Source organism: Hylobates moloch, unplaced genomic scaffold, assembly GCF_009828535.3.
Source record: "Hylobates moloch isolate HMO894 unplaced genomic scaffold, HMol_V3 SCAFFOLD_1, whole genome shotgun sequence".
Taxonomy (NCBI): domain Eukaryota; kingdom Metazoa; phylum Chordata; class Mammalia; order Primates; family Hylobatidae; genus Hylobates; species Hylobates moloch.
The window spans coordinates 170059643-170080059 of record NW_026652276.1 but is presented as its reverse complement, the minus strand read 5'-3'; the positions used below and the strand labels follow the sequence as shown (position 1 = coordinate 170080059).

The 20417-nt window shown below is 39.9% G+C and overlaps 1 protein-coding gene and 1 long non-coding RNA gene across 3 annotated transcripts in view; one reads left to right on the top strand and one right to left on the bottom strand.

Annotated features, from left to right (window-relative positions):
• Nucleotides 1-5365: 5365 nt before the first annotated feature.
• LOC131380743 (uncharacterized) overlaps nt 5366-20417 on the bottom strand; it is an 83626-nt gene continuing 68574 nt past the window's right edge. The window contains exon 3 of the long non-coding RNA XR_009208899.1: nt 5366-5590. This is a non-coding gene — a long non-coding RNA (uncharacterized LOC131380743). The remainder of the gene's footprint in view (nt 5591-20417) is intronic.
• The window catches only part of GTPBP10 (GTP binding protein 10), a 43676-nt gene continuing 37275 nt past the window's right edge, over nt 14017-20417 (top strand). The window contains exons 1-2 of one of the 2 annotated variants that reach the window (XM_032761126.2): nt 14017-14118; nt 20185-20378. In XM_032761126.2, coding sequence (XP_032617017.1) covers nt 14086-14118; nt 20185-20378 — 227 coding nt within the window. In that variant the 5' untranslated portion in view covers nt 14017-14085. Of the gene's footprint in view, nt 14119-17471; nt 18482-20184; nt 20379-20417 lie in introns of those variants that run through there. The other variant, XM_032761128.2, reaches the window with a different exon arrangement.

Here is a 20417-nt window from a genome sequence, read left to right as displayed (position 1 = left end):
CCCAGTTCCCCAGTCACTGTTCCCACTAAAGCTCACTTCTCCCAGCACCCACCATTATTCAAAGCTCCACCCTGTTCTCCTCATGTTAGTGGAGCTAACGTGGTCAATCATTAGTTCTGCCCTGGCAATGCCTTTCTATGCCCCTTCTATCTGCAGGACCACCTCCTGCACAAAACAGAACTGAGAAAAGGAGAAAACTTGTTTACTCGGATTAGGTAGGATACACACGAATCCCTCTCACACCAGATACTCTTCTGCTGTAGACTTCCAAGTGTTTCAGTCCACCATTAATCATGGACTCCCACCATTAGCAGAGATGCAGAGTGACCTAATCCAACATCCCAGCTGAAACGTGAACAAACCACCCTCCCAAGGAATTTGTCCACCCACCAAAGCTGTTGCCCCATGTGACTTAACCTTGGGCACATGTCCCCACCCCCAAAGGAAGCAACCCCTTCCATCTCTGGGTTAATGTTGGCCCTTCAATGTTTCCTTCTAAAATGAATTGGCTCAGTTTCTCTGTTGAGTAACCACATAGTTCCTGTCCGTCTTTTTTGAAAGATATACTTTATTTTTCATAAAACGTTTTTATCTGTATACAAGTATTGCAAAGCCTATTGAAAAGTTGTAAAATATAGAAAAATATAAGGAGACAGGTAATAGTTGTCATTAAAATGCATTTTTAAAGAATATTCTAATATTAGAATTAGAGTAATGTACTAAATAGGAGTACATATTTGGGTATGATTATTATAACACACACACAGGAATGGTATTCTGAATAGATAACTTTTTTTTTTTTTTTTGAGACGGAGTCTCGCTCTGTCACCCAGGCTGGAGTGCAGTGGCGCTATCTCCGCTCACTGCAAGCTCTGCCTTCCGGGTTCACGCCATTCTCCTGCCTCAGCCTCTCCGAGTAGCTGGGACTACAGGCGCCCGCCACCACACTCGGCTAAATTTTGTATTTTTAGTAGAGATGGGGTTTCACCGTGGTCTCGATCTCCTGACCTCGTGATCCGCCCACCTCGGCCTCCCAAAGTGCTGGGATTACAAGCGTGAGCCACTGCACCCGGCCTAGGTTTGTTACATATGTATACATGTGCCATGTTGGTGTGCTGCACCCATTAACTCGTCATTTACATTAGGTATATCTCCTAATGCTATCCCTCCCCACTCCCCCCACCCCACAACAGGCCCCGGTGTGTGATGTTCCCCACCCTGTGTCCAAATGTTCTTATTAGAACAGTGGATTTTCTATAAATAAAGCTGGGAAAACTGGTTATCCATATGGAAAATGAAATTAGATTCCTACGTTATACCACCATAAAAATCAAACCCAGGTATATTATTAATTTAAATGTGAAAAGCAAAGCATTTATACTTTAAAAAGAACATCAGAAGAATATCTTTCTGATCTTGGGGTTGAGAAGGACTTCTTACACCAAACACAAATAGTGCTGACCATAAAAGAATAATTAATACATTTGACTACATTAAAATTAATGTCCTGTTAATCACAAGACACTACAAAGATAAAAAATAATTATATTCTGAGAGAAGATATATTCAGCACTTATAATCACAAATGATTAGGATTAACAGCCAAGATAGAAGACCCTTCCATCGAATCAACAAGAAAAAGATAAACACAATAATAGAAATCTGGGCAATAGGCATAAAGAGGCATTTCATAGGTTAGGAAACATAAATAATGAATAAATACACACGCATATTCATTATTTAATTGCAGGCAGAAAAGTGCAACAAGGTTAATGAAAATGTGACTCTAGGGGGTTATATGGTAAAGCAAAGGCCTAAGATAGCTAAAATTCTCCTAAAGAAGGCCAGATTCAGTGGCTCATGCCTGTAATCCCAACATTTGGAGAGGCTGAGGCAAGAGGATTGTTTGAGCCCAGGAGTTCAAGAACAACCTGGGCAACATAGTGGGGCCATGAGATGTGCACTTGTACCCATGAGGCCAAACATTAACAAGTCTGACAATATCAAGTGTTGGGGACTGGGTGTGGTGGCTCATGCCTGTAATCCTAGTGCTTTGGGAGACAGAGGCAGGAAGATCACTTGAGGCTACGAGTTCAAGACCAGCCTTGGAAAGGCCCCTACTCCATAATTTTTTTTTAACTGGGCTGAGTATGGTGCCATGTGCCTGTAGTTCCAGCTACTTGGGAGGCTGAGGTGGGCAGATCACTTGAGCTCAGGAGTTTGAGGTTACAGTGAGCTATGATCCCACCACTGCACTCCAGCCTGGGTGACGTGGGACTCCGACTCAAAAAATATCAAGTTTCAAGTGTTGGTGAACATATGAAGAATATTAGTCAGGGTTCTCCAAAGAAACAGAACCAATAGGATCTAGCTAACATATGTATATATTATATTTTATATAAATATATATATATATGAAGACATGTATTATAAAAAATTGGTTCATGTGATTATGGAGGCTGAGAAGCCCCACAATCTGCCATCTGCAAGCTAGAAACTTAGGAAAGTCAGTGATATAGTTCCAGCCTGAGTCCAAAGTGCTTAAAATGAGAAAAGCTGACAGTGTAAGTTCAAGTCTAGGCCTAAAAGCCTGAGAATCCAGAGAGCCAGTGGTGTAAGTTCTAGTGTGAGAGCAGAAGAAGACTGATGTCTCAGCTCAATCACTCAGGAAGAATCAGTAAATTCTCCCTTCCTCCAACTTTTTGTTCTATTCACGCCCTGAGTGAACTGGATGATGCCTGTACAATGAATTGGCTGATGGGGAGGGCAATCTGCTTTATTCAGGCTGCCAATTCAAATGCTAGAATCATCCAGAAACACATTCACAGACACACCCAGAAATAATATTTAAACAAATATCTGGGTACCCCATGGCCAGTCAAGTTGATACATATAACTAATCATCACATGAGGCAGTAGGACTCTCGCATAGTGCTAGGAGGAGCATAAATTGGTACAATCAGTCTAGAACACCAACTGGCACGATCTTCTAAGTCTGAACAAGTATGTAACTTGCAATAAGTTTTTCAATCCCAGGAATATATCTTGAAGAAATTCTTGCAAATAGGTGACAAGCAACATATCCTAAAATGGAATATTCATGGTAGCATTGTTCACAAAAGCAAAAACATGGAAAAAATCAAAATGATCACTAACATAATAGATAAATTAACTGGTATATCCAACATTGCAAGATGTTATTTGGCAGTGAAAAGAAATAGACTACAGCTATATGAGTTACAGATTTTAAAATATGAATTGCTGAATATATCATTTTTATAAAGTTCAAAGACAAGCAAAATTAAACCATATATTCTTTCTTTACAAATACATACATTTGATAACGCAGTTTTAATAGTAACGAAGTAATTCACACAAATTCAGGAGAGTGGTTATGTTTGGATGTACGAGGAAACAAGATCTGGAAAGAATGTATAGAGAGCCTCTACAGACAGTGATTTCACTAGTCTTCTTATGCCTATGGTTTCTAACTATATATGTTAGAATATTTAGAATATATATAACATGTATAGGATATATCTGTTAGAATATATATTTTTCTATTATGAAATAATGCATAATAAAACATTTAGAACAATGACAGAAATGACATATTTCAAAGATAGAAAGATAAAACATAGGCCAGGAGTGGTGGCTCACACCTGTAATCCCAGCACTTTGGGAGGCCGAGGCAGGCAGATCACAATGTCAAGAGCTCAAGACCATCCTGGCCAACAAGGTGAAATCCTGTCTCTACTAAAAATACAAAAATTAGCTGGGCGTGGTGGTACACGCCTGTAGTCCTAGCTACTCAGGAGGCTGAGGCAGGAGAATCGCTTGAACCGGGAGGCGGAGGTTGCAGTGAGCCGAGATTGCACCACTGCACTCCAGCATGAAGACAGAGCGAGACTCTGTCTCAAAAAAAAAAAATAAATAAAGGTAAAACATGGTGATTTATTGCATAGATATGAGACGGAGCTAAAACAAAAAAGAACGAATGCTTTCAGCATACCTGCTTATGGAGTGACATTGACAAATATGAAAGATCGAAAGGAAGATGATTGGGGAGAACCAATTTGATTTAGAATGTGTTGTATTAGAGTTGATTCTGGATCTTCTGGAATATCTAAAATTTATCTAGAAATATAACTAGTTTGAGAGGTCTCTGTTTTGACAGAAAATTAGTGCCGCAGTTCGAGACCAGCCTGGCCAACATGGTGAAACCCCGTCTCTACTAAAAATACAAAAATTACCTGAGCATGATGGTGTGCACCCGTAATCCCATCTACTCAGGAGGCTGAGGCACGAGAATTGCTTGAACCTGGGAGGCAGAGGTTGCAGTGAGCTGAGATCATGCCACTGCACTCCAGCCTGGACAACAAGAGTGTGACCCTATCTCAACAAAAAAAAAAAAAAGAAAGAAAGAAAGAAAAGAAAAAAGAAAATTAGTGAATTAGTGCCACCATGACAGTATACATTGATAAAAGAAAGTTGAGATGAATATAAGGACCTATGCCCAAATTTAGGGGCTCATAAACTGCAAATGGAATCAATGAAGGAAGAAGGGAAAGAATAATCAGCCTATGTAAGCTCCAGGGTGATATAATGTCATAGAACCAAAGAGAGGACATAGTTGAAGAACCAGAAGACTGCTGTAGGGTCAAACACTTTAGAGAGCGGTAGGACAATTGGATTTAAGACAGATTTTTCATTTGGCAAAATGGAAGAGAAGCAGCAAAACTCAGAAGCACACAACACACGTTAAAAGAGTCATGATAAATTTATGTAAATGTTTAGATTTTACAGTTGGTTGTTTATAAAGTCAAGTGTATTACCTAACGAATCCACCTAATTTATCATCATAGTCCAAACAAGGCATCTAACTAAGCAAGTATGTTTTCTAAGCCATGCATTTTTTATTAGAATCGTCTTCACGAGCAGCAATATATTCACCATCATCCCGTTCCTAGAAAATTTCTATTTTCCCCAGACTTCATCTATGAGTTATATCATAGAGCATCTCTCCCTTTATCTCTGTCACCTGACCCAACTCTAAAGCTGTTTCTACACAATTCAGCTTTACCACTGCAATTGGGTATCTATATTCACTATATTACTTGACATCCATTTTTGAACGACTATAATATGTTGTCTTTCTTCCATGAGTGCATATAATGTTCTCCTACAAGCTTATAAAAATAATGTCTTCTATTTCACATGTTTTTAATGACTGGTATATAGTACAAAGGACACAATAAATATTTTTAGCTGATTTCTATTTCATATCCATGCTATTGCCCCCTCTGAGAGAGTTTTGTCAGCTTTCCACCAGCCACACCCCTTAATTCTTTCAGAACTCCAGTGCTGCCTGAGATTTCCTGGTTTAATCAGGCCGGTAGCCTATTCAATTGCCCACACGCTTCCTACTTTCCAATCACTTAGTGGAGTTTTGTCACAGTTGTGTTAATCCCATTTCTCCTTTATTGAGCATGCTTCTCCAGGAAACATTGCCATCATCACTCCCCACAAAATCTAGAAGGTCACTCCACACACCGTCGGGACATGTTGACTGAATACTGCTGCTGAATACCTACAAAAAGAATAATTTTTCAATTCATTAACTTTTTGACTCAGTATAATGAAAGACATTAATTTGAAACATCTACAATTGCAATTGCCTCCAGTAAACTTTAATAACAATGTATTTATCAAAGTGTGATTCAATCACCTTGGGGAGAAAGAAAGCAGGAAATGAAGTTGAAACAAGTAAGTACCCTTCAGAGAAAACAAGCACTTATTGACAGCTAATTGAAGAGAAAGAAGGCATTCTTTTTTCAGGAACACAGGAGAACAAGATGAACAAAAGACTGTCTCAGAGACAGGAAAAAAATAGTTCAGGAGGTATGTGAAAAAGAGATCACTAGTCCTTACCTCTTCCAAAAGGGATGATTAGTAGAAAATATTTTGTTATTGTTTAAGAACAAGAAATACAAATTTATCCTAGGACATAAAAACAAACACAAAAGGCATATAAACATCGTGTATTCTAGGATCCTCTTTTCCTTCTTTTCCTTCTTTGCATAATTGTTTAGTGGTTGTTCTAAGGATTGCAATATATATCCTTAATATTTCAGACTAGTTAGAGTTAATATTGAATCAATTCATTTAAAATGTAGAAATCTTGCAAGGTATCAGTTCATTTACTCACCTTTTCATCCTTTTCGCTATAGTTGTCAAATGCATTACATTTATACACATTATAAATCCTATGATGCAATATTATCATTTTCAGTGCTCTTTATGTTTTGCCCCGAAGACCTGATTTTCCATCTGGTTGTATTTCTCTTCAACCTGAAGAACTTCTTTGGTACTTCTTATAGTACGTGTCCACTGGCTACATATACTTTTAGTTTTCTTTATCTGGAAATGTATTTTACTTCACCATCATTCTTTTAGGATTATTTTCACTGGATATAGAATTTAATGTAGTTTTGAGTTTTGTTTTACTCTTTAAAGGTGTTGTTCCACTGTCTTCTGGTCTCCATTATGTTTTTCTGATGAGAAAACATCAATCATTCAAATCACAATTCCCTTATATGTAATGTGTCATTTTTCTCTGACAGCTTTCAAAATATCTTTAGTTTTCTGCAACTTGCTGACAATGTGCCAGGTGTGTGCAATGCAATTCTGACATTACCTAGAGTGAGGTCAAATTTCACAAGTTAAGGGTGCAGTTCAACAATTATCAAACTGACTCTCTAAAAGTGACAAATTGGTAGCCAGTGCAAGGGAGAGGTCATTTCCTGATGATCCACAGCTACTGCACTGAAGTATTCACTGAATATAGATGCCAGAGAGAAGGAACTTCCTGGGCATGCAAATTAAGAGACAAAATGGCGGAGTATGACCTTCCAAGGGCACACCACCAGAAAAGGGAAAAAAGCCTCAGATGGGCATGTGTACAACTAAACACACCGCTTATGCTCACTTCCCAAGCATGAGTGCACTGCACATGCAGGCAGCCCACTCTAAGGGAAGAATCATGGGAAAGGGACCAACGTATAAAGTCCTAGGATCAAGGTAAAACACTGCACTTGTTCTTGAAGTTGCCTGATTGGATTTCTTCCAAGTGTACTTTCCTTTCTTTCCTGTTCTAATGCCTTCTTAATAAACTTCCACTCCTGCTCTGAAACTTGCCTCAGTCTCTTTTTTTTTTTCTGCTTTATGCTCCTCCATCAAATTCTTTATTCTGAGGAGGAAAGAACTGATGTTGCTGCAGACTTGTACAGATTCATCGCTGGTAACTCAGATACCTTCCACCAGTAACACCTTCAGAAACTAGTTGCAAGCCCAGGGTTCCTAGGTCCTTGTTCTTCTGACCGACTGGCTACAAATTCAGGCATTCTCATTGCCCTGTCAGGTTCTATAATTTGCTAGAAATGACTCACAGAACTCAGGAAAGTATTATACTTATAGTTTTATTATAAAGGATATAGATCAGGACCAGAAAATGAAGAGACCTACAGAGTGCAGTCTGGGAAGGTTCCAAACACAAAGCTTCTGTGTCCTAAGAACATTACTTTTCTAAATTATTAATATATAATTGCCAATCACAGAAACTCACCTGTGCCTTGGTGCCCAGAATTTTTACTGCAGGTTTTTTTTTTTCTTTTCTTTCATTTTTTTTCTTTTCTTTTTCTTTCTTTCTTTTTTTTTTTTTTTTCTTTTTTGACACACAGTCTCACTCTGTTACCCAGGCTGGAGTGCAGTGGCATGATCTTGGCTCACTGCAGCCTCTGCCTCCTGGGTTCCAGTGATTCTCCTACCTCAGCCTCCCAGGTATCTGGGATTATAGGCACACACCACCATGCCCAGCTAATTTTTGTATTTTTAGTAAATATGGGGTTTCACCATGTTGGCCAGGCTGGTCTTGAACTCCTGACCTCAGGTGATCCACCCACCTCAGTCTCCCAAAGTGCTGGGGTTACAGGTGTGAGCCACCACACCCAGCCTAGGGTTTTGTTATATAGGCATGATTGATTGAATTGTAACTGAAACATCAGGGGTTTGGTCTAGGTCCTGCTGCTCGCCGCACAGAAAGCCAGTCACTGAGACAATCATTATTGCCAAGGAAGAAGACTTTAATGGGGTGCTGCTGTCAAGGAGATAGGAGATCAGTCTCAAATCCATCTCCCCGACCAACTAAAATTAGGGGTTTATTTAGCAGGAAAGAAACATAATTATGTGTGGAAAAGCAGGAACTCAAGTAGGGTAAGAAACCAATCGTGATGAATGAGGGGCTTGAACTCTCATTGTCTGGTGAGTTTCAGTTCTTTCATACTTTTTTTATTTTTATTTTTATTTTTTTTGAGACAAGGTCTCACTCTGTTGCCCAGGCTAGAGTGCAGTGGCACAATCACCACTCACTGCAGCCTCACCCTCCTGGACTCAAGCAATCCTCCCACTTCAGCCTCCCAAGTAGCTAGGACTATAGGTGCATGACACCATGCCCAGCTAATTTTTGTAGTTTTTGTAGAGATGAGGTTTCACCACGTTGCCCAGGCTGGTCTCAGACTCCTGGGCTCAAGCAATCTGCCCTACCTTGGCCTCCTAAAGTGTTGGGGTTACATGTGAGAGCTACTGTCCCTGGCCTCTTTGATACTTTCTGAGAGGCCTGGGGGGTCCTTTCCTGAGGAACTCAGATAAAAGATAGGTAAGTTTCAAGCTTTAAGACCAGAAGGGTCAATTTCTATATTTATCCAAAAAAAACCATCTAGGGGTCTGCTGCGTCAGTTTCAGAATCATTGGTCACATGATTGAACTGAATCCCCAGCCCTCCCCACCCCCACAACCCACCACCCACCACCCACCATCCTACCAAGAGGTACAGCTTATATCACATGTAATAACATAGTTTGTCATTCTGATATGGTCAGCCCCCAGCCTGAGTCATCTCATTTGCATAAACCCGAGTGTGATCCCAAGGGCCCATCAAGGATAAAAGACAATTCTATCACTCCAAAAAATTCCAAGGATTGAGAGGTCATCTCCCAGGAACCAGGGACAGAGGTCAAATTCTTTACAACAGTGTGGTTTTCTTTGTATTTATCCAACATCTTGGGGTTTGCTGAGCTTCTTTTTATTTTTTTTAAGACAGGGTTTATCCTGTTGCCAGGTGGGACTGCAGTGGCATAATCAGAGCTCACTGTAGCCTCAAACTCCTGGGCTCAAGCAATCCTCCTGCCATAGACTCCCAAGTAGCTGGGACTACAGGCATGCACCACTACACCTGACTCATTATTTTTAATTTTTTGTAGAAACAGGGTCTTGCTTTGTTGCTCAGGCTTGTCGCGAACCCCCAACTAACTTCCCTTGTATTTTACAGGCTCATAGGGGGAAGAAACTTGCCTTGTCTCAGGTGAGACTTTAGACTTGGACTTTTGAGTTAATGAGAGAATGAGTTAGACTTTGGGAGACTATTGGGAAAGCATGATTGTGTTCCAAAATGTGAGAAGGACGTGAGATTTGGGAGGGGCCGGGGGCAGAATGAGATTTGGAAGGGGCTAGGGGAGGAATAATATGGTTTGGCTCTGTGTCCCCAAGTAAATCTCATGTTGAATTATAATCCTCAGTGTTGAAGGAGGGGCTTCATGGGAGATGACTGGATCATGGCAGCAGACTTCTCCCTTACTGTTCTTGTTTTGTTTTGTTTTTGAGATGGAGTCTTGCTCTGTCGCCCAGGCTGGAGTGCAGTGACGCGATCTCGGCTCACTGCAAGCTCCGCTTCCCGGGTTCACACCATTCTCCTGCCTCAGCCTCTGGAGTAGCTGGGACTACAGGTGCCCGCCACCACACCCGGCTAATTTTTTTTTTTTGACTTTCAGTAGAGACGGGGTTTCACCATGTTAGCCAGGATGGTCTCGATTTCCTGACCTCGTGATCCGCCCTCCTCGGCCTCCCAAAGTGCTGGGATTACAGGTGTGAGCCACTATGCCTGGGCTCTTATTTTTGTTTCTTATTCATATTATCTAAGAATTCTAATTTACTGTCAGTGGTTATTGCTTTATGAAATCTCAGTAACAAAAAGCAAAGAAAATGAGTTCGGTAAGTGAGGATCCTGAATATATTACCAACTTTTCTGCTCATAAGTCCTCTTGTTTGAACAAACAGGAAGCATTATCATGGAAGTCTCCTCTGATAATTCCACTGCCATTCTTACATCTATAATGATTGAAATAAAGTATAAAAAATGAGACTAACCGATGACTAGTAAGATAGTAGAAGACCCTTAAAATAGTTTGATTCCTCTAGTACAGGCGGTTGACAATGGGGGGTCTTAAAAAATGATTCTACGAATTCTCAAGATTTCTAGAAATGCTTCTTAAAAAGTAACCTTTACATTATATCCTTCAAATTAAAAGCAAAGCGCCTTAACAGCGAAGCAAAATCATGTTCCATAGGAATACATTTCCTCCACTCATTATGAATACAGGTATCAGAAAGATTAAAATTTGCTTCTTTCTGTCATTGACACAACTACTCTGCTTATTCTTGCTTAGTTATTTCAGTACCCATGACAGTGTTCCAGCACATAGCTGAGTATGTGGGACAAATTCAGAACACAGAAATTATTATATTAATGCATGAATAAATGAATGAATAGTTGAAGTATAAGTTCCTAGGAAGAAAGGCAGTAAGATAAATCCACTTTTTTCTCCCTCCCATAGGCCTTGTTTGAAGACAATAATTACATGGCCTGAGGCCGTCTCTTTGACAATACTTCATTTTTACTTAAAGAGGTCTTACCTACTATGCAAACCTCATTTGTTTGATCCATTTAACTTCATCATTTGGGAGATATAATGGTTCTCAGACTTGTAATATTTTGATGGCACGAAACTAAAAGAATATTTGATTTGTTACATCTGAAGGATTATAAGGCTAATGAGTAAGAATAACTCAATGCTCCACTTCAGGTGATTCATATGCTATAGGAGTTAACAATCTGGTTTTTGTCTTTCAACTTTGAATAAATTAACAAATATTCCTAGAGTATCTACTGAGCACAAAGCCTGGGCCAGATGGACCTTGTTAGGGACTCCTGAACAAGCAGAACTAAAAGCATGATAGACAAAAGGTAGAAATCTAATTAAGAGCAGTTGAGATGATGACACAAGATCAATTGAAATATTCTGCAAAGCCGAGAATGAAGTTAGACACTTTTCATTTTAGTCTGCTGACAAAATTAAGCAATATAACATCACAAAATATTAGATTTGTTAATTATATATTTGTCTATTTTATGCTTAAGTGTATCTACACTAAATACAAGATTAAATGCAACGTGGTGTTAGTATTAGACCCTGGAGTAAAGTCATAGCTGAAAAACCAGTGAAAGCAATTAGAGTCTGTAGTTTAGTTAATAATATTCTAGCAATATTAATTTTTTTAGTTTTGAAAAATGGTTACAAAAGATGTTAACATTTGGGCAAACTGGATAAAGATTACATGGGATCTCTTTTGGCTATTTTTGTAACTTTTCTGTAAATTAAAAATTACTTCAAAATAAAATTATTTAAAATTGTAATTAGAACAACTCTATTAAATTTTTTTCGTAACCCTCATTACTTTGAATTAAAATATATATATATATATATATATATATTTTTTTTTTTTTTTTTTGAGATGGAGTCTCGCTCTGTCACCCAGGCTGGAGTGCAGTGGCGCTATCTGGGCTCACTGCAAGCTCTGCCTCCCAGGTTCACGCCATTCTCCTGCCTCAGCCTCCTTTGTAGCTGGGACTACAAGCACCCGCCACCATGCCCGGCTAATTTTTTGTATTTTTAGTAGAGATGGGGTTTCACCGTGTTAGCCAGGATGGTCTCGATCTCCTGACCTCGTGATCCACCCGCCTCGGCCTCCCAAAGTGCTGGGATTACAGGCGTGAGCCACCGCGCCCTGCCTGTGTTAAAATATTTTTAAAACCAAATTGTGAGTCATGTCAATGGCTTATTTGGGACTTTATTCAAGACTCTTCAGTGGCACTGACTTTAATGGTTTGCCCATACATCAAACTGAGCAACCCTAGGGAGGCATTCTTTGCTCTTCATGGCAGAAATACTAATATTTTCCAACAATGACTTCTGCCTTAGGTCTGAATAGTGTCCTAAACATTTTGCCTCATGTTCATTTTAGCTGTACATTTTAAAGGGGACAGTTTCCAGTTACACAATGTTTCTTTTACTATCTGGTAACGAGAGTTATAATAAATACTTCAGGCTCTGACTACATTTTGTCAGAGGTAAATATCATGCTTTCTTCTTTGTTTACAGTACACAATGATCCTCATCATTTTGAGATATTTCTATATCAATCTCTCATTTTTTTTTTTTTTTAGTTGCTGTGATCATTTCCCCAGGTATATGTTACGTGAAAGAAAAGTATTTGAGATTGTGTTCACTAACAAGAAATAGGCATTGGAAAATAAGTACACTGGGCTCAATACTATTCTGACACAATAGGAAAATCTAGTAAGATAGTAATCTTAATGGCAGCAAATGTTATTAACATTAAATTAAAAACATCTACACAGCAACAACCTAATGTTCATATTAATGAGAGGTGGCAACACTGATGGTAATCAACATCTGTTGCTGGTGTTAATATTCAACATTAAAGAAATCCACAGAGGAAAAATACAACTATTGCATGTTAAATGACAGCTACAGCTTTTCTGATTGATGGTTGTAAGCAGGAGGTCCAGTAGCAGCAAAGTAATCAAGACAGGGGGTTTTCACGTCATGTCTTTCCAAATAATCACTGTCCTAAGTGAGGGGTAGAAGACACTGTCACATTGAGGTATTAGTTTTCACAGTGCTATAAAGAACTACGCTGACTGGGTAATTTATATAGGAAAGAGGCTTAATTGACTCACAGTTCTACATGGCTGGGGAGGCCTTAGAAAACTTACAACCATGGCAGAAGGGGAAGCGGAAACAAGCACCTTCTTCATATGGCAGCAGGAGAGAGAAGAACGAAGGAGGAACTTCCAAACACTTATAAAACCATCAGCTCTTATGCAAACTCCCTCACTATCAGGAGAGCGGCATGGGAGAAACCGCCCCGCATGATCCAATCACTTCCCTACCTCCACAGTGGGGATTACAAATGAAGATGAGATTTGGGTGGGGACACAGAGACATATCGTATCAAGGTGTGAAAGGATTCTACGATTTATTAGTTTGGGTTGTTAAGAGTTATACGGCTGGCAGCGCTGTGCAGGGCCGTTTACTTCAGCTGCATACATTTTTTCGCTGCATGAGGGGCTGGGGAAAGCTACTCTCTTCTGGTTCTGAAAAGTAATCAAAGACAGAGAGGGGTTTTCACATCGTGTCTTAATTCTCACAAAGGCAGGCTTCAAAGGACAGATAAAAACCCGTCTTCCCAACTCCAAGAAGCTACTTTCTGACAGTTGAAAACAAGTTTCTTTCTCTTACTGCACAGGAGAGTCCTCTTACAGATCTCAGATCCTGACATTATTTTCAATAAAATTTGGTGCGGCCGCAAGTTTTAAACTCATTGTCTCCTGCAAGCTTTAGGCGGGAGACTACTCAGCTCGTCACTGAACTAACGGCTTTTGGGGGTTCTTTTTTCCCAGTTGAGTTTCTGTGTTTTTTACGCGTTTGGTTTTATGGTCCGTTGTTGGTTTTTTCACGCTGAGGGTGAGGATTCTTAGTTTTCTCAATTAGCATAAAAGCTGCTCCAAGGCTGCTGAGTCTTCAGTTCCATTCCATTCAAAATGTTAATTCCTGAGACACGCAACTTGCGCCCTACTGTCCTTTGTCCCACGGCTTCTCGAGATTATCTCTGTGTTTTAATAGATAAAACGCCTTCTCTCCCAACCCGTGGGTTGCAACGCACAGCGCATGGGGCTGTTGGCGCTCCAGAGCACCACACGACGCATGCGCCAGTCCGCAGGTGTGGGCGGAGGAGGAACGCGTCGGCGGCTGGGGGTGACGTAAAAAGGCCGCGCTGTACTTCGCTTTGTGCCGCTTCCGCAAGAAGGTTTCCTGGCCTATTGCAGCCATGGTGCATTGCAGTTGGGTGTTGTTCAGAAAGGTCCGTGCGGGTCCCCCCAGCTTGGTCCCCTTAGCGCTGACGGCTCGGGTTCTCCCTTGCTCCCCTGTCTCTCCACTACTTTCTTCGTGGCGGCCTCTTGCTTCCTTGGTTTTCCCATAGACTTCTCCGCCCCTCCTGTAGTCGCGCGTTGTCAGTAAGCGGTGACAATGGTGTGTGTACCTGGCGTGGTTTGGACGGTTGTTCGGGGGCAGGGGCAGGGTTTGAAGTTTTTCAGAGACATCGTGTGCACGTGGCATGAGGAACTGGGATACCTGCCTGCTGTGGCCCAAATGTGGTGGTGGTTTTTTCTTCCTTTAAGTAATGTCCTCAGCCTGTTTTTATATATTTCTCCTTGAGTGCACTGTTTAAGATTTTTCTAATGGATTTTTATGAAGACGCGAAAGCGTGTAATTGATGTGCCTTCTTGCAGAACATTTAGGTCGATTTTTGTGTAGTGTCGGTCTTAAGAATCGTTTCCTTAAAAATTTACAACTGCTTTGAATTTTTATTTTTTAAATCTTATTAGTAATGTTTTTTGAAACGTTGCCTGCGTCATGTTTGGCCGTTACTTTATTTCTAACGACCAGAGTAAAATACTCCTTTTAAGTAAGACTCCTAAGCCCCTGAATGTGATTTATCTAGAGCAGGAAAAAAGTGTTACATATTTAATGGAACTGTAGAAACTCTCCTCTAGTATATCAGAATGGTCAGTATTTCAACTTTTTTGAAAAAAAATCCCATTTGTTTTTTATAATAGCTATCCTAAATGACTAGAGATGTGGATTATGAATTTAAGAAATTACTCCGTAAGTTATTTTGATTTTAATAGCCTAAGAGGTTAATACATAAGTCCTTTACCTACAAGAAGTTCTTGATTTAGTAAAGGAAACAGGTAAACACTAAATGCAGCGTACGATTTATAAAGGTGTAATAATAGAGATATAATCAAATTGCTGAGAGAGCCAGCGAAGTCAGAGAATTGATTAGAGGAATTTAGAAAGACGTTAGAAAATATGACATTTAGGTGGATTTATGATAGGGAAAACAAATGACATTCTAAGGAGAGGAAAAGCATGAGCAGAATGGCATGTAGAAATGGCAGAATTTCATGTAGTACAGAGAAAGGGGAAGAGAAGAAGGGTTGAGCAAATGAAAGGGATACAGGAAGGAACTAGGCATGGTAGGTGAGCCTATCATTCTTGCTACTTGGGAGGCTGAGGTGGGGGGATCCCTTAAGGCCAGGAGTTGAAGACCAGTCTGGGCAACATAGCAAGACCCCATCTTTAAAACAGTCAGGGTGGTGTGGTGCCTGTAGTCCCAGCCATTCGGGAGGCTGAAGTGGAAGAATTGCTTGAGCCCAGGAGTTTGAGGCTGCAGTGAGCTATGATAGTGCCACAGCACTCCAGCCCAGGCAACAGAACCAGACCCTGTTTCAAAAAAAAAAAAAAAGATACCAGAAGGGTATTTTAGTAGCTTTGGATATACAGTTGACCCTTCAAGAACATGGGGATTAGAGGTGCCCCCGCCGCAGTTGAAAATCTTCATGTAACTTTCAACTCCCTTCCATAACAACTACTAATAATCTGTTGGCTGGAAGCCTCACTAATAACATAAGCAGTCAGTTGACACATATAAAATATATTGTATATATAGTATATACTGTATTCTTACAATAAATTAAGCTAGAGAAAAGAAACTGTTACTAAGAAAGTCAGAAGGAAGGGAAAATATATTTACTGTTCATTAAATGGAAGTGAATGGTAAAGGTCTTCATCCCTATAGTCTTCATGTTGAGTAGACTGAGGAGAAAGAGGAGGAGTTGGTCTTGCTCTCTTGGGTGGCAGAGGCAGAAGGGATGGGGGTGGAGGAGGTGGAAGGGGAGGCAAGAGAGGCAGACACACTATGTGTAACTTTATGGAAGTACATTGTAATTTCTGTCATGCTTTTGCTTTTCTCTTTCCCCCCAAAAAAAGTTTCTATAGGGTACCAATACCTCTTCCACCATTTGCTTTAGTTTCAGTGCCTGTTTCGCAGAAGGATGCATGTCATAAAAGAAGTCAAAATCAGTCCTGAATAATAGGAGCCCTTCTGCCAGATTATTTCATGTTGTTTTTTCTGGTAGTTTATTCTGTGTTGTCTTCCTTGTTATCTGGCACTGGATCTGAAGCACTTATCAAGCTGTCTTCTGTTAATTCCTCTGGTTTAGTGTCTGTTAGCTCTTGAGTTTCTTCAAGATCCATATCTTGAAGTCCTTTACCCACTCTCCCTCCATTTTTGATATATTCACAGTCTCTTTCGTGATTTCCTTGATTGGCTCTGTTGTAAATGCTGTGAAGTTATATAACACAACACCTGGACAAAGTATTCTTTAGCACAAACTTATTGTTTTGGGCTTATGGCTTTCATGGCTTTTTCAATAACAGTGGCATCTTCAATGATGTAATACTTCCAGATTTTCCTGAAGTTTTCTCTATTGGTGTTCTTTTCCATAGTTGACAATCCTTTCCATAGAAAATCATGTTTAATGAGCCTTAAAGGTCCTTGCGACCTCCTGATCTAGAGACTGATTTAAAGACATTGTGTTTGGGGGCAAGGACACCACTTCAGTGCCTTTGGTGTTGAATTCATGGGGTTCTGGGTAGTGGGGAGGTGGGGCACTATGTAATAGCAGAGGAACTTTATAAGTCAGTCTCGTATTGGGAAGGTACTTCCTGACTTCAGGGAGAAAGCATCCATGGAACCAGTCCAGAGAAAAGGTTTTTGTTCTCTAGGCCTTCTTATCCAACAAAGACTGGCAGCTGATGTTTATCTTTCCCTTTGAAGATTGAGGGGTTAGCAGGTTTATAGATAAGGACAGTCCTGATTATAAACACAACTGCATTTGCACAGTACAGTAGGGTTAGCCTATCCCTTCCTGGCTTAAATCCTGGTGCTCACTTCTCTTCCTTACTAATGTCTTTTGTAGCATGTTTTCCAGAATAGAGTACTTCCGTCAGCATTAACAACCTGATTTGGGAGATATTCTTTCTCCTCAGTGATTTTCTTAATGGCATCTGGGAACTCATCTTCTGCCTCTTAGTTGGCAGAACCTGCTTCTCCTGTTATCTTGATATTTCTAAAGCCAAAGCCAAACCTATTTCTTCTTTTTTTTTTTTTACATTATACTTTAAGTTCTAGGGTACATGTACACAGCGTGCAGTTTTGTTACATAGGTATATATGTGCCATGTTGGTTTGCCGCACCCATTAACTTGTCATTTACATTGGGTATTTCTCCTAATGCTGTCTCTCCCCCAGCCCCCCACCCCATGACAGGTCCCAGTGTGTGATGCCCCCCTCCCCCGCCGTGTCCAGATGTTCTCATTGTTCAGTTCCCACCTATGAGTGAGAATATGTGGTATTTGGTTTTCTGTCCTTGTGATAGTTTGGTCAGAATGATAGTTTCCAGCAGCATCCGTGCCCCTGCAAAGGACATGAACTCATCTTTTTTATGGCTGCATAGCATTCCATGGTGTATATGTGCCACATTTTCTTAATTCAGTCTATCATTGATGGACATTTGGGTTGGTTCCAAGTATTTGCTGTTGTGAATAGTGCCACAATAAACATACGTGTGCTTGTGTCTTTATGGTGGCATGATTTATAATCCTTTGGGTATATGCCCAGTAATGGGATGGCTGGGTCAAATGGTATTTCTAGTTCTAGATTCTTGAGGAATCCCCACACTGTCTTCCACAGTCAAACCTCTTTCTAAAATTACCAAATCATCCTTTACTGGCAATTAATTCTTTATCTTTAGATCCTTCACATTCCTTTTGCTTTTAAGTTGTCATATAGTAACTTAACTTTTTCTTGAATTGTATTAGTCTATGTTTTTAAAATAGCAATCCTGCATCTGCATAAAAGTTGCATTTTTAATACAAGATAAAAAAATCCACAAAAAGTGCAAGGTTTTCACACCTCTTGGCATAGCTGCTGCAGTGGCTTCATGAATTTTTTTCTTTTTTTACATTGATTCTTATTCTGGATTCATTTATCTTGAAATAGCAGGCCATCGCAGCTACAGATTTTAATCTGTGGTACATATCAAGCAATTCATCTTTTTATTATAATGTCATGACTTTACTTCTTGGGAGCACTGCCAGCATCACTAGTGGCACGTTGTATGAGTTCCATGGTGGTGTTCAAGGTTTACAGTATAGCACTGAACATGATGAAAAATGCAAGAGAACTGTGAGAGGTTACTTTTTACTGACTTACAAAATGTACTGGCAAGATGAACTGCTCATGGGGAGATGATTAGCATCACATGGCCTTTTAAGTGGCAACTTGGAACACTTGAGCTCACAGGATAGCTGCAGGAGGTAACTACGAAATTATTACAGTATTCCAGGATGTACTACAGTTAATTTTATGCAGTTATGATTTAATACTGCATTTTTACGTTTGCTTACATTTCTCTTGACTGCAAATGCTGCCATGTAAGATCTGTAAGTGTGTGTGTAAGTTTTGATAAGTTTTAAGTTTTTATAATAGATGTGTGGCCAGGTGCAGTAGCTCATGCCTGTAATTTCAATACTTTGGGAGGCCAAGGCAAGAGGATTGTTTGTGGCCAGGAGTTTGAGACCAGCCTGGGCAACATAGCAAGATCCCATCTCTAGTTTTTAAAAAATTAAGATAGATATGTGTATATTTTATGGAAGTAAATGACAAAATAGATTAGTATCTATGTATTTTTTGCACTCGTAACACAACTTTTCTCAATTTTTTTCTGTATTTCCAATCTATGTGGTTGGTAAGTTTTTTCAAATTGTTGCAAAGCTCAAAAAATTTTTCTAATATATTTATTGAAAAAAAGTCTGTATGTAAGTGGACACACACAGTTCAAACCAGAGTTGTTCATGTGTCAATTGTAGTACTAAGAATTTTTTACTTTATTTCATAAGCATTTTTTTTTTTGAGACAGAGTCTCGCTCTGTTGCCCAGGCTGGAGTGCAGTGGTGCGATCTCGGCTCACTGCAAGCTCTGCCTCCCGGGTTCATGCCATTCTCCTGCCTCAGCCTCCTGAGTAGCTGGGACTACAGGCACCCGCCACCACGCCTGGCTAATTTTTTTGTATTTTTAGTAGAGACGGGGTTTCACTGTGTTAGCCAGGATGGTCTCGATCTCCTGACCTCGTGATCCGCCCGCCTCGGCCTCCCAAAGTGCTGGGATTACAGGCGTGAGCCGCCGTGCCTGGCTCATAAGCATTTTTTTAATGCATGGTTTTTGAGTAAAGGAGAAACATGATTAGAGATCAGATCAATTTCAGAAAAATATTTCAGGCAACAAGTTGGAGAATGCAATAAGGAAAAAATGCCTAGACACTGAAAGGAGCTCATGTGGTGCAGGTACTAGGGCAGTGGTACTGGAGAGAAGAGAGTTAGTAGGGCTTTGGGACAAGAAACAGGTGTAGTCTGAAAGACTTCCATTTGTGTAGTCTCAATTAATATGTAAACCATGGTTCCCTTACTTTAGAAAACATTGGAGGAACAGATTTTACCTGGGGAAGAGTTTGGTTTTGTTATGTTAACATTTATTTTTGAGGTGGCTATTATTTATTCAACTGATACATAAGAACAAGTTACATATTGGGGGATTTCAGATATAAATTAAATACACATTCTGCTCACATTTGATTTATACTATTAAAAGCTTTCATCCTGGTAGAAATGTCTGACAGGTTGGGCATAGAAAATATCTCACCTAGGTGATGGTTATTGGTACCAGCAGAAATTACCCAGGGGAGAAAGTCTAGAATGAAAACAGGGCCAAGTCAGAAACCCTCAGGGTAGGTGGGACAATAATTGATAATTGAAAAAAACTAAAAGGGACTTAAGAGAGATAATCAAATGGGAAAGGGGGTCAGATTGGAGGTGTGGAGGTGGGCTAAGAAAATGTTATAGAATTGGCATATAAAAAGCAATTAACGATTTTTTTAAAAGAAGTTTTAGTGGAAGAAAGAACTAGAAAGGGGTTCCAAGATGATACACTTGGTATACAAATGTTCTTTCTCTTTTTTTTTAAGTATGGAAATTTCATTGATAACCTAAGACTCTTCACTAGGGGAGGATCCGGTGGAATGGGTTATCCTCGTTTAGGTGGAGAAGGTGGAAAAGGTGGTGACGTCTGGGTTGTAGCCCAGAACAGAATGACTTTAAAACAACTTAAAGACAAGTATCCTCAGAAACGGTTTGTGGCTGGAGTAGGAGCAAACAGCAAGTAAGTAATTACTGAATGACTTAAATTTTAGAAAATCAA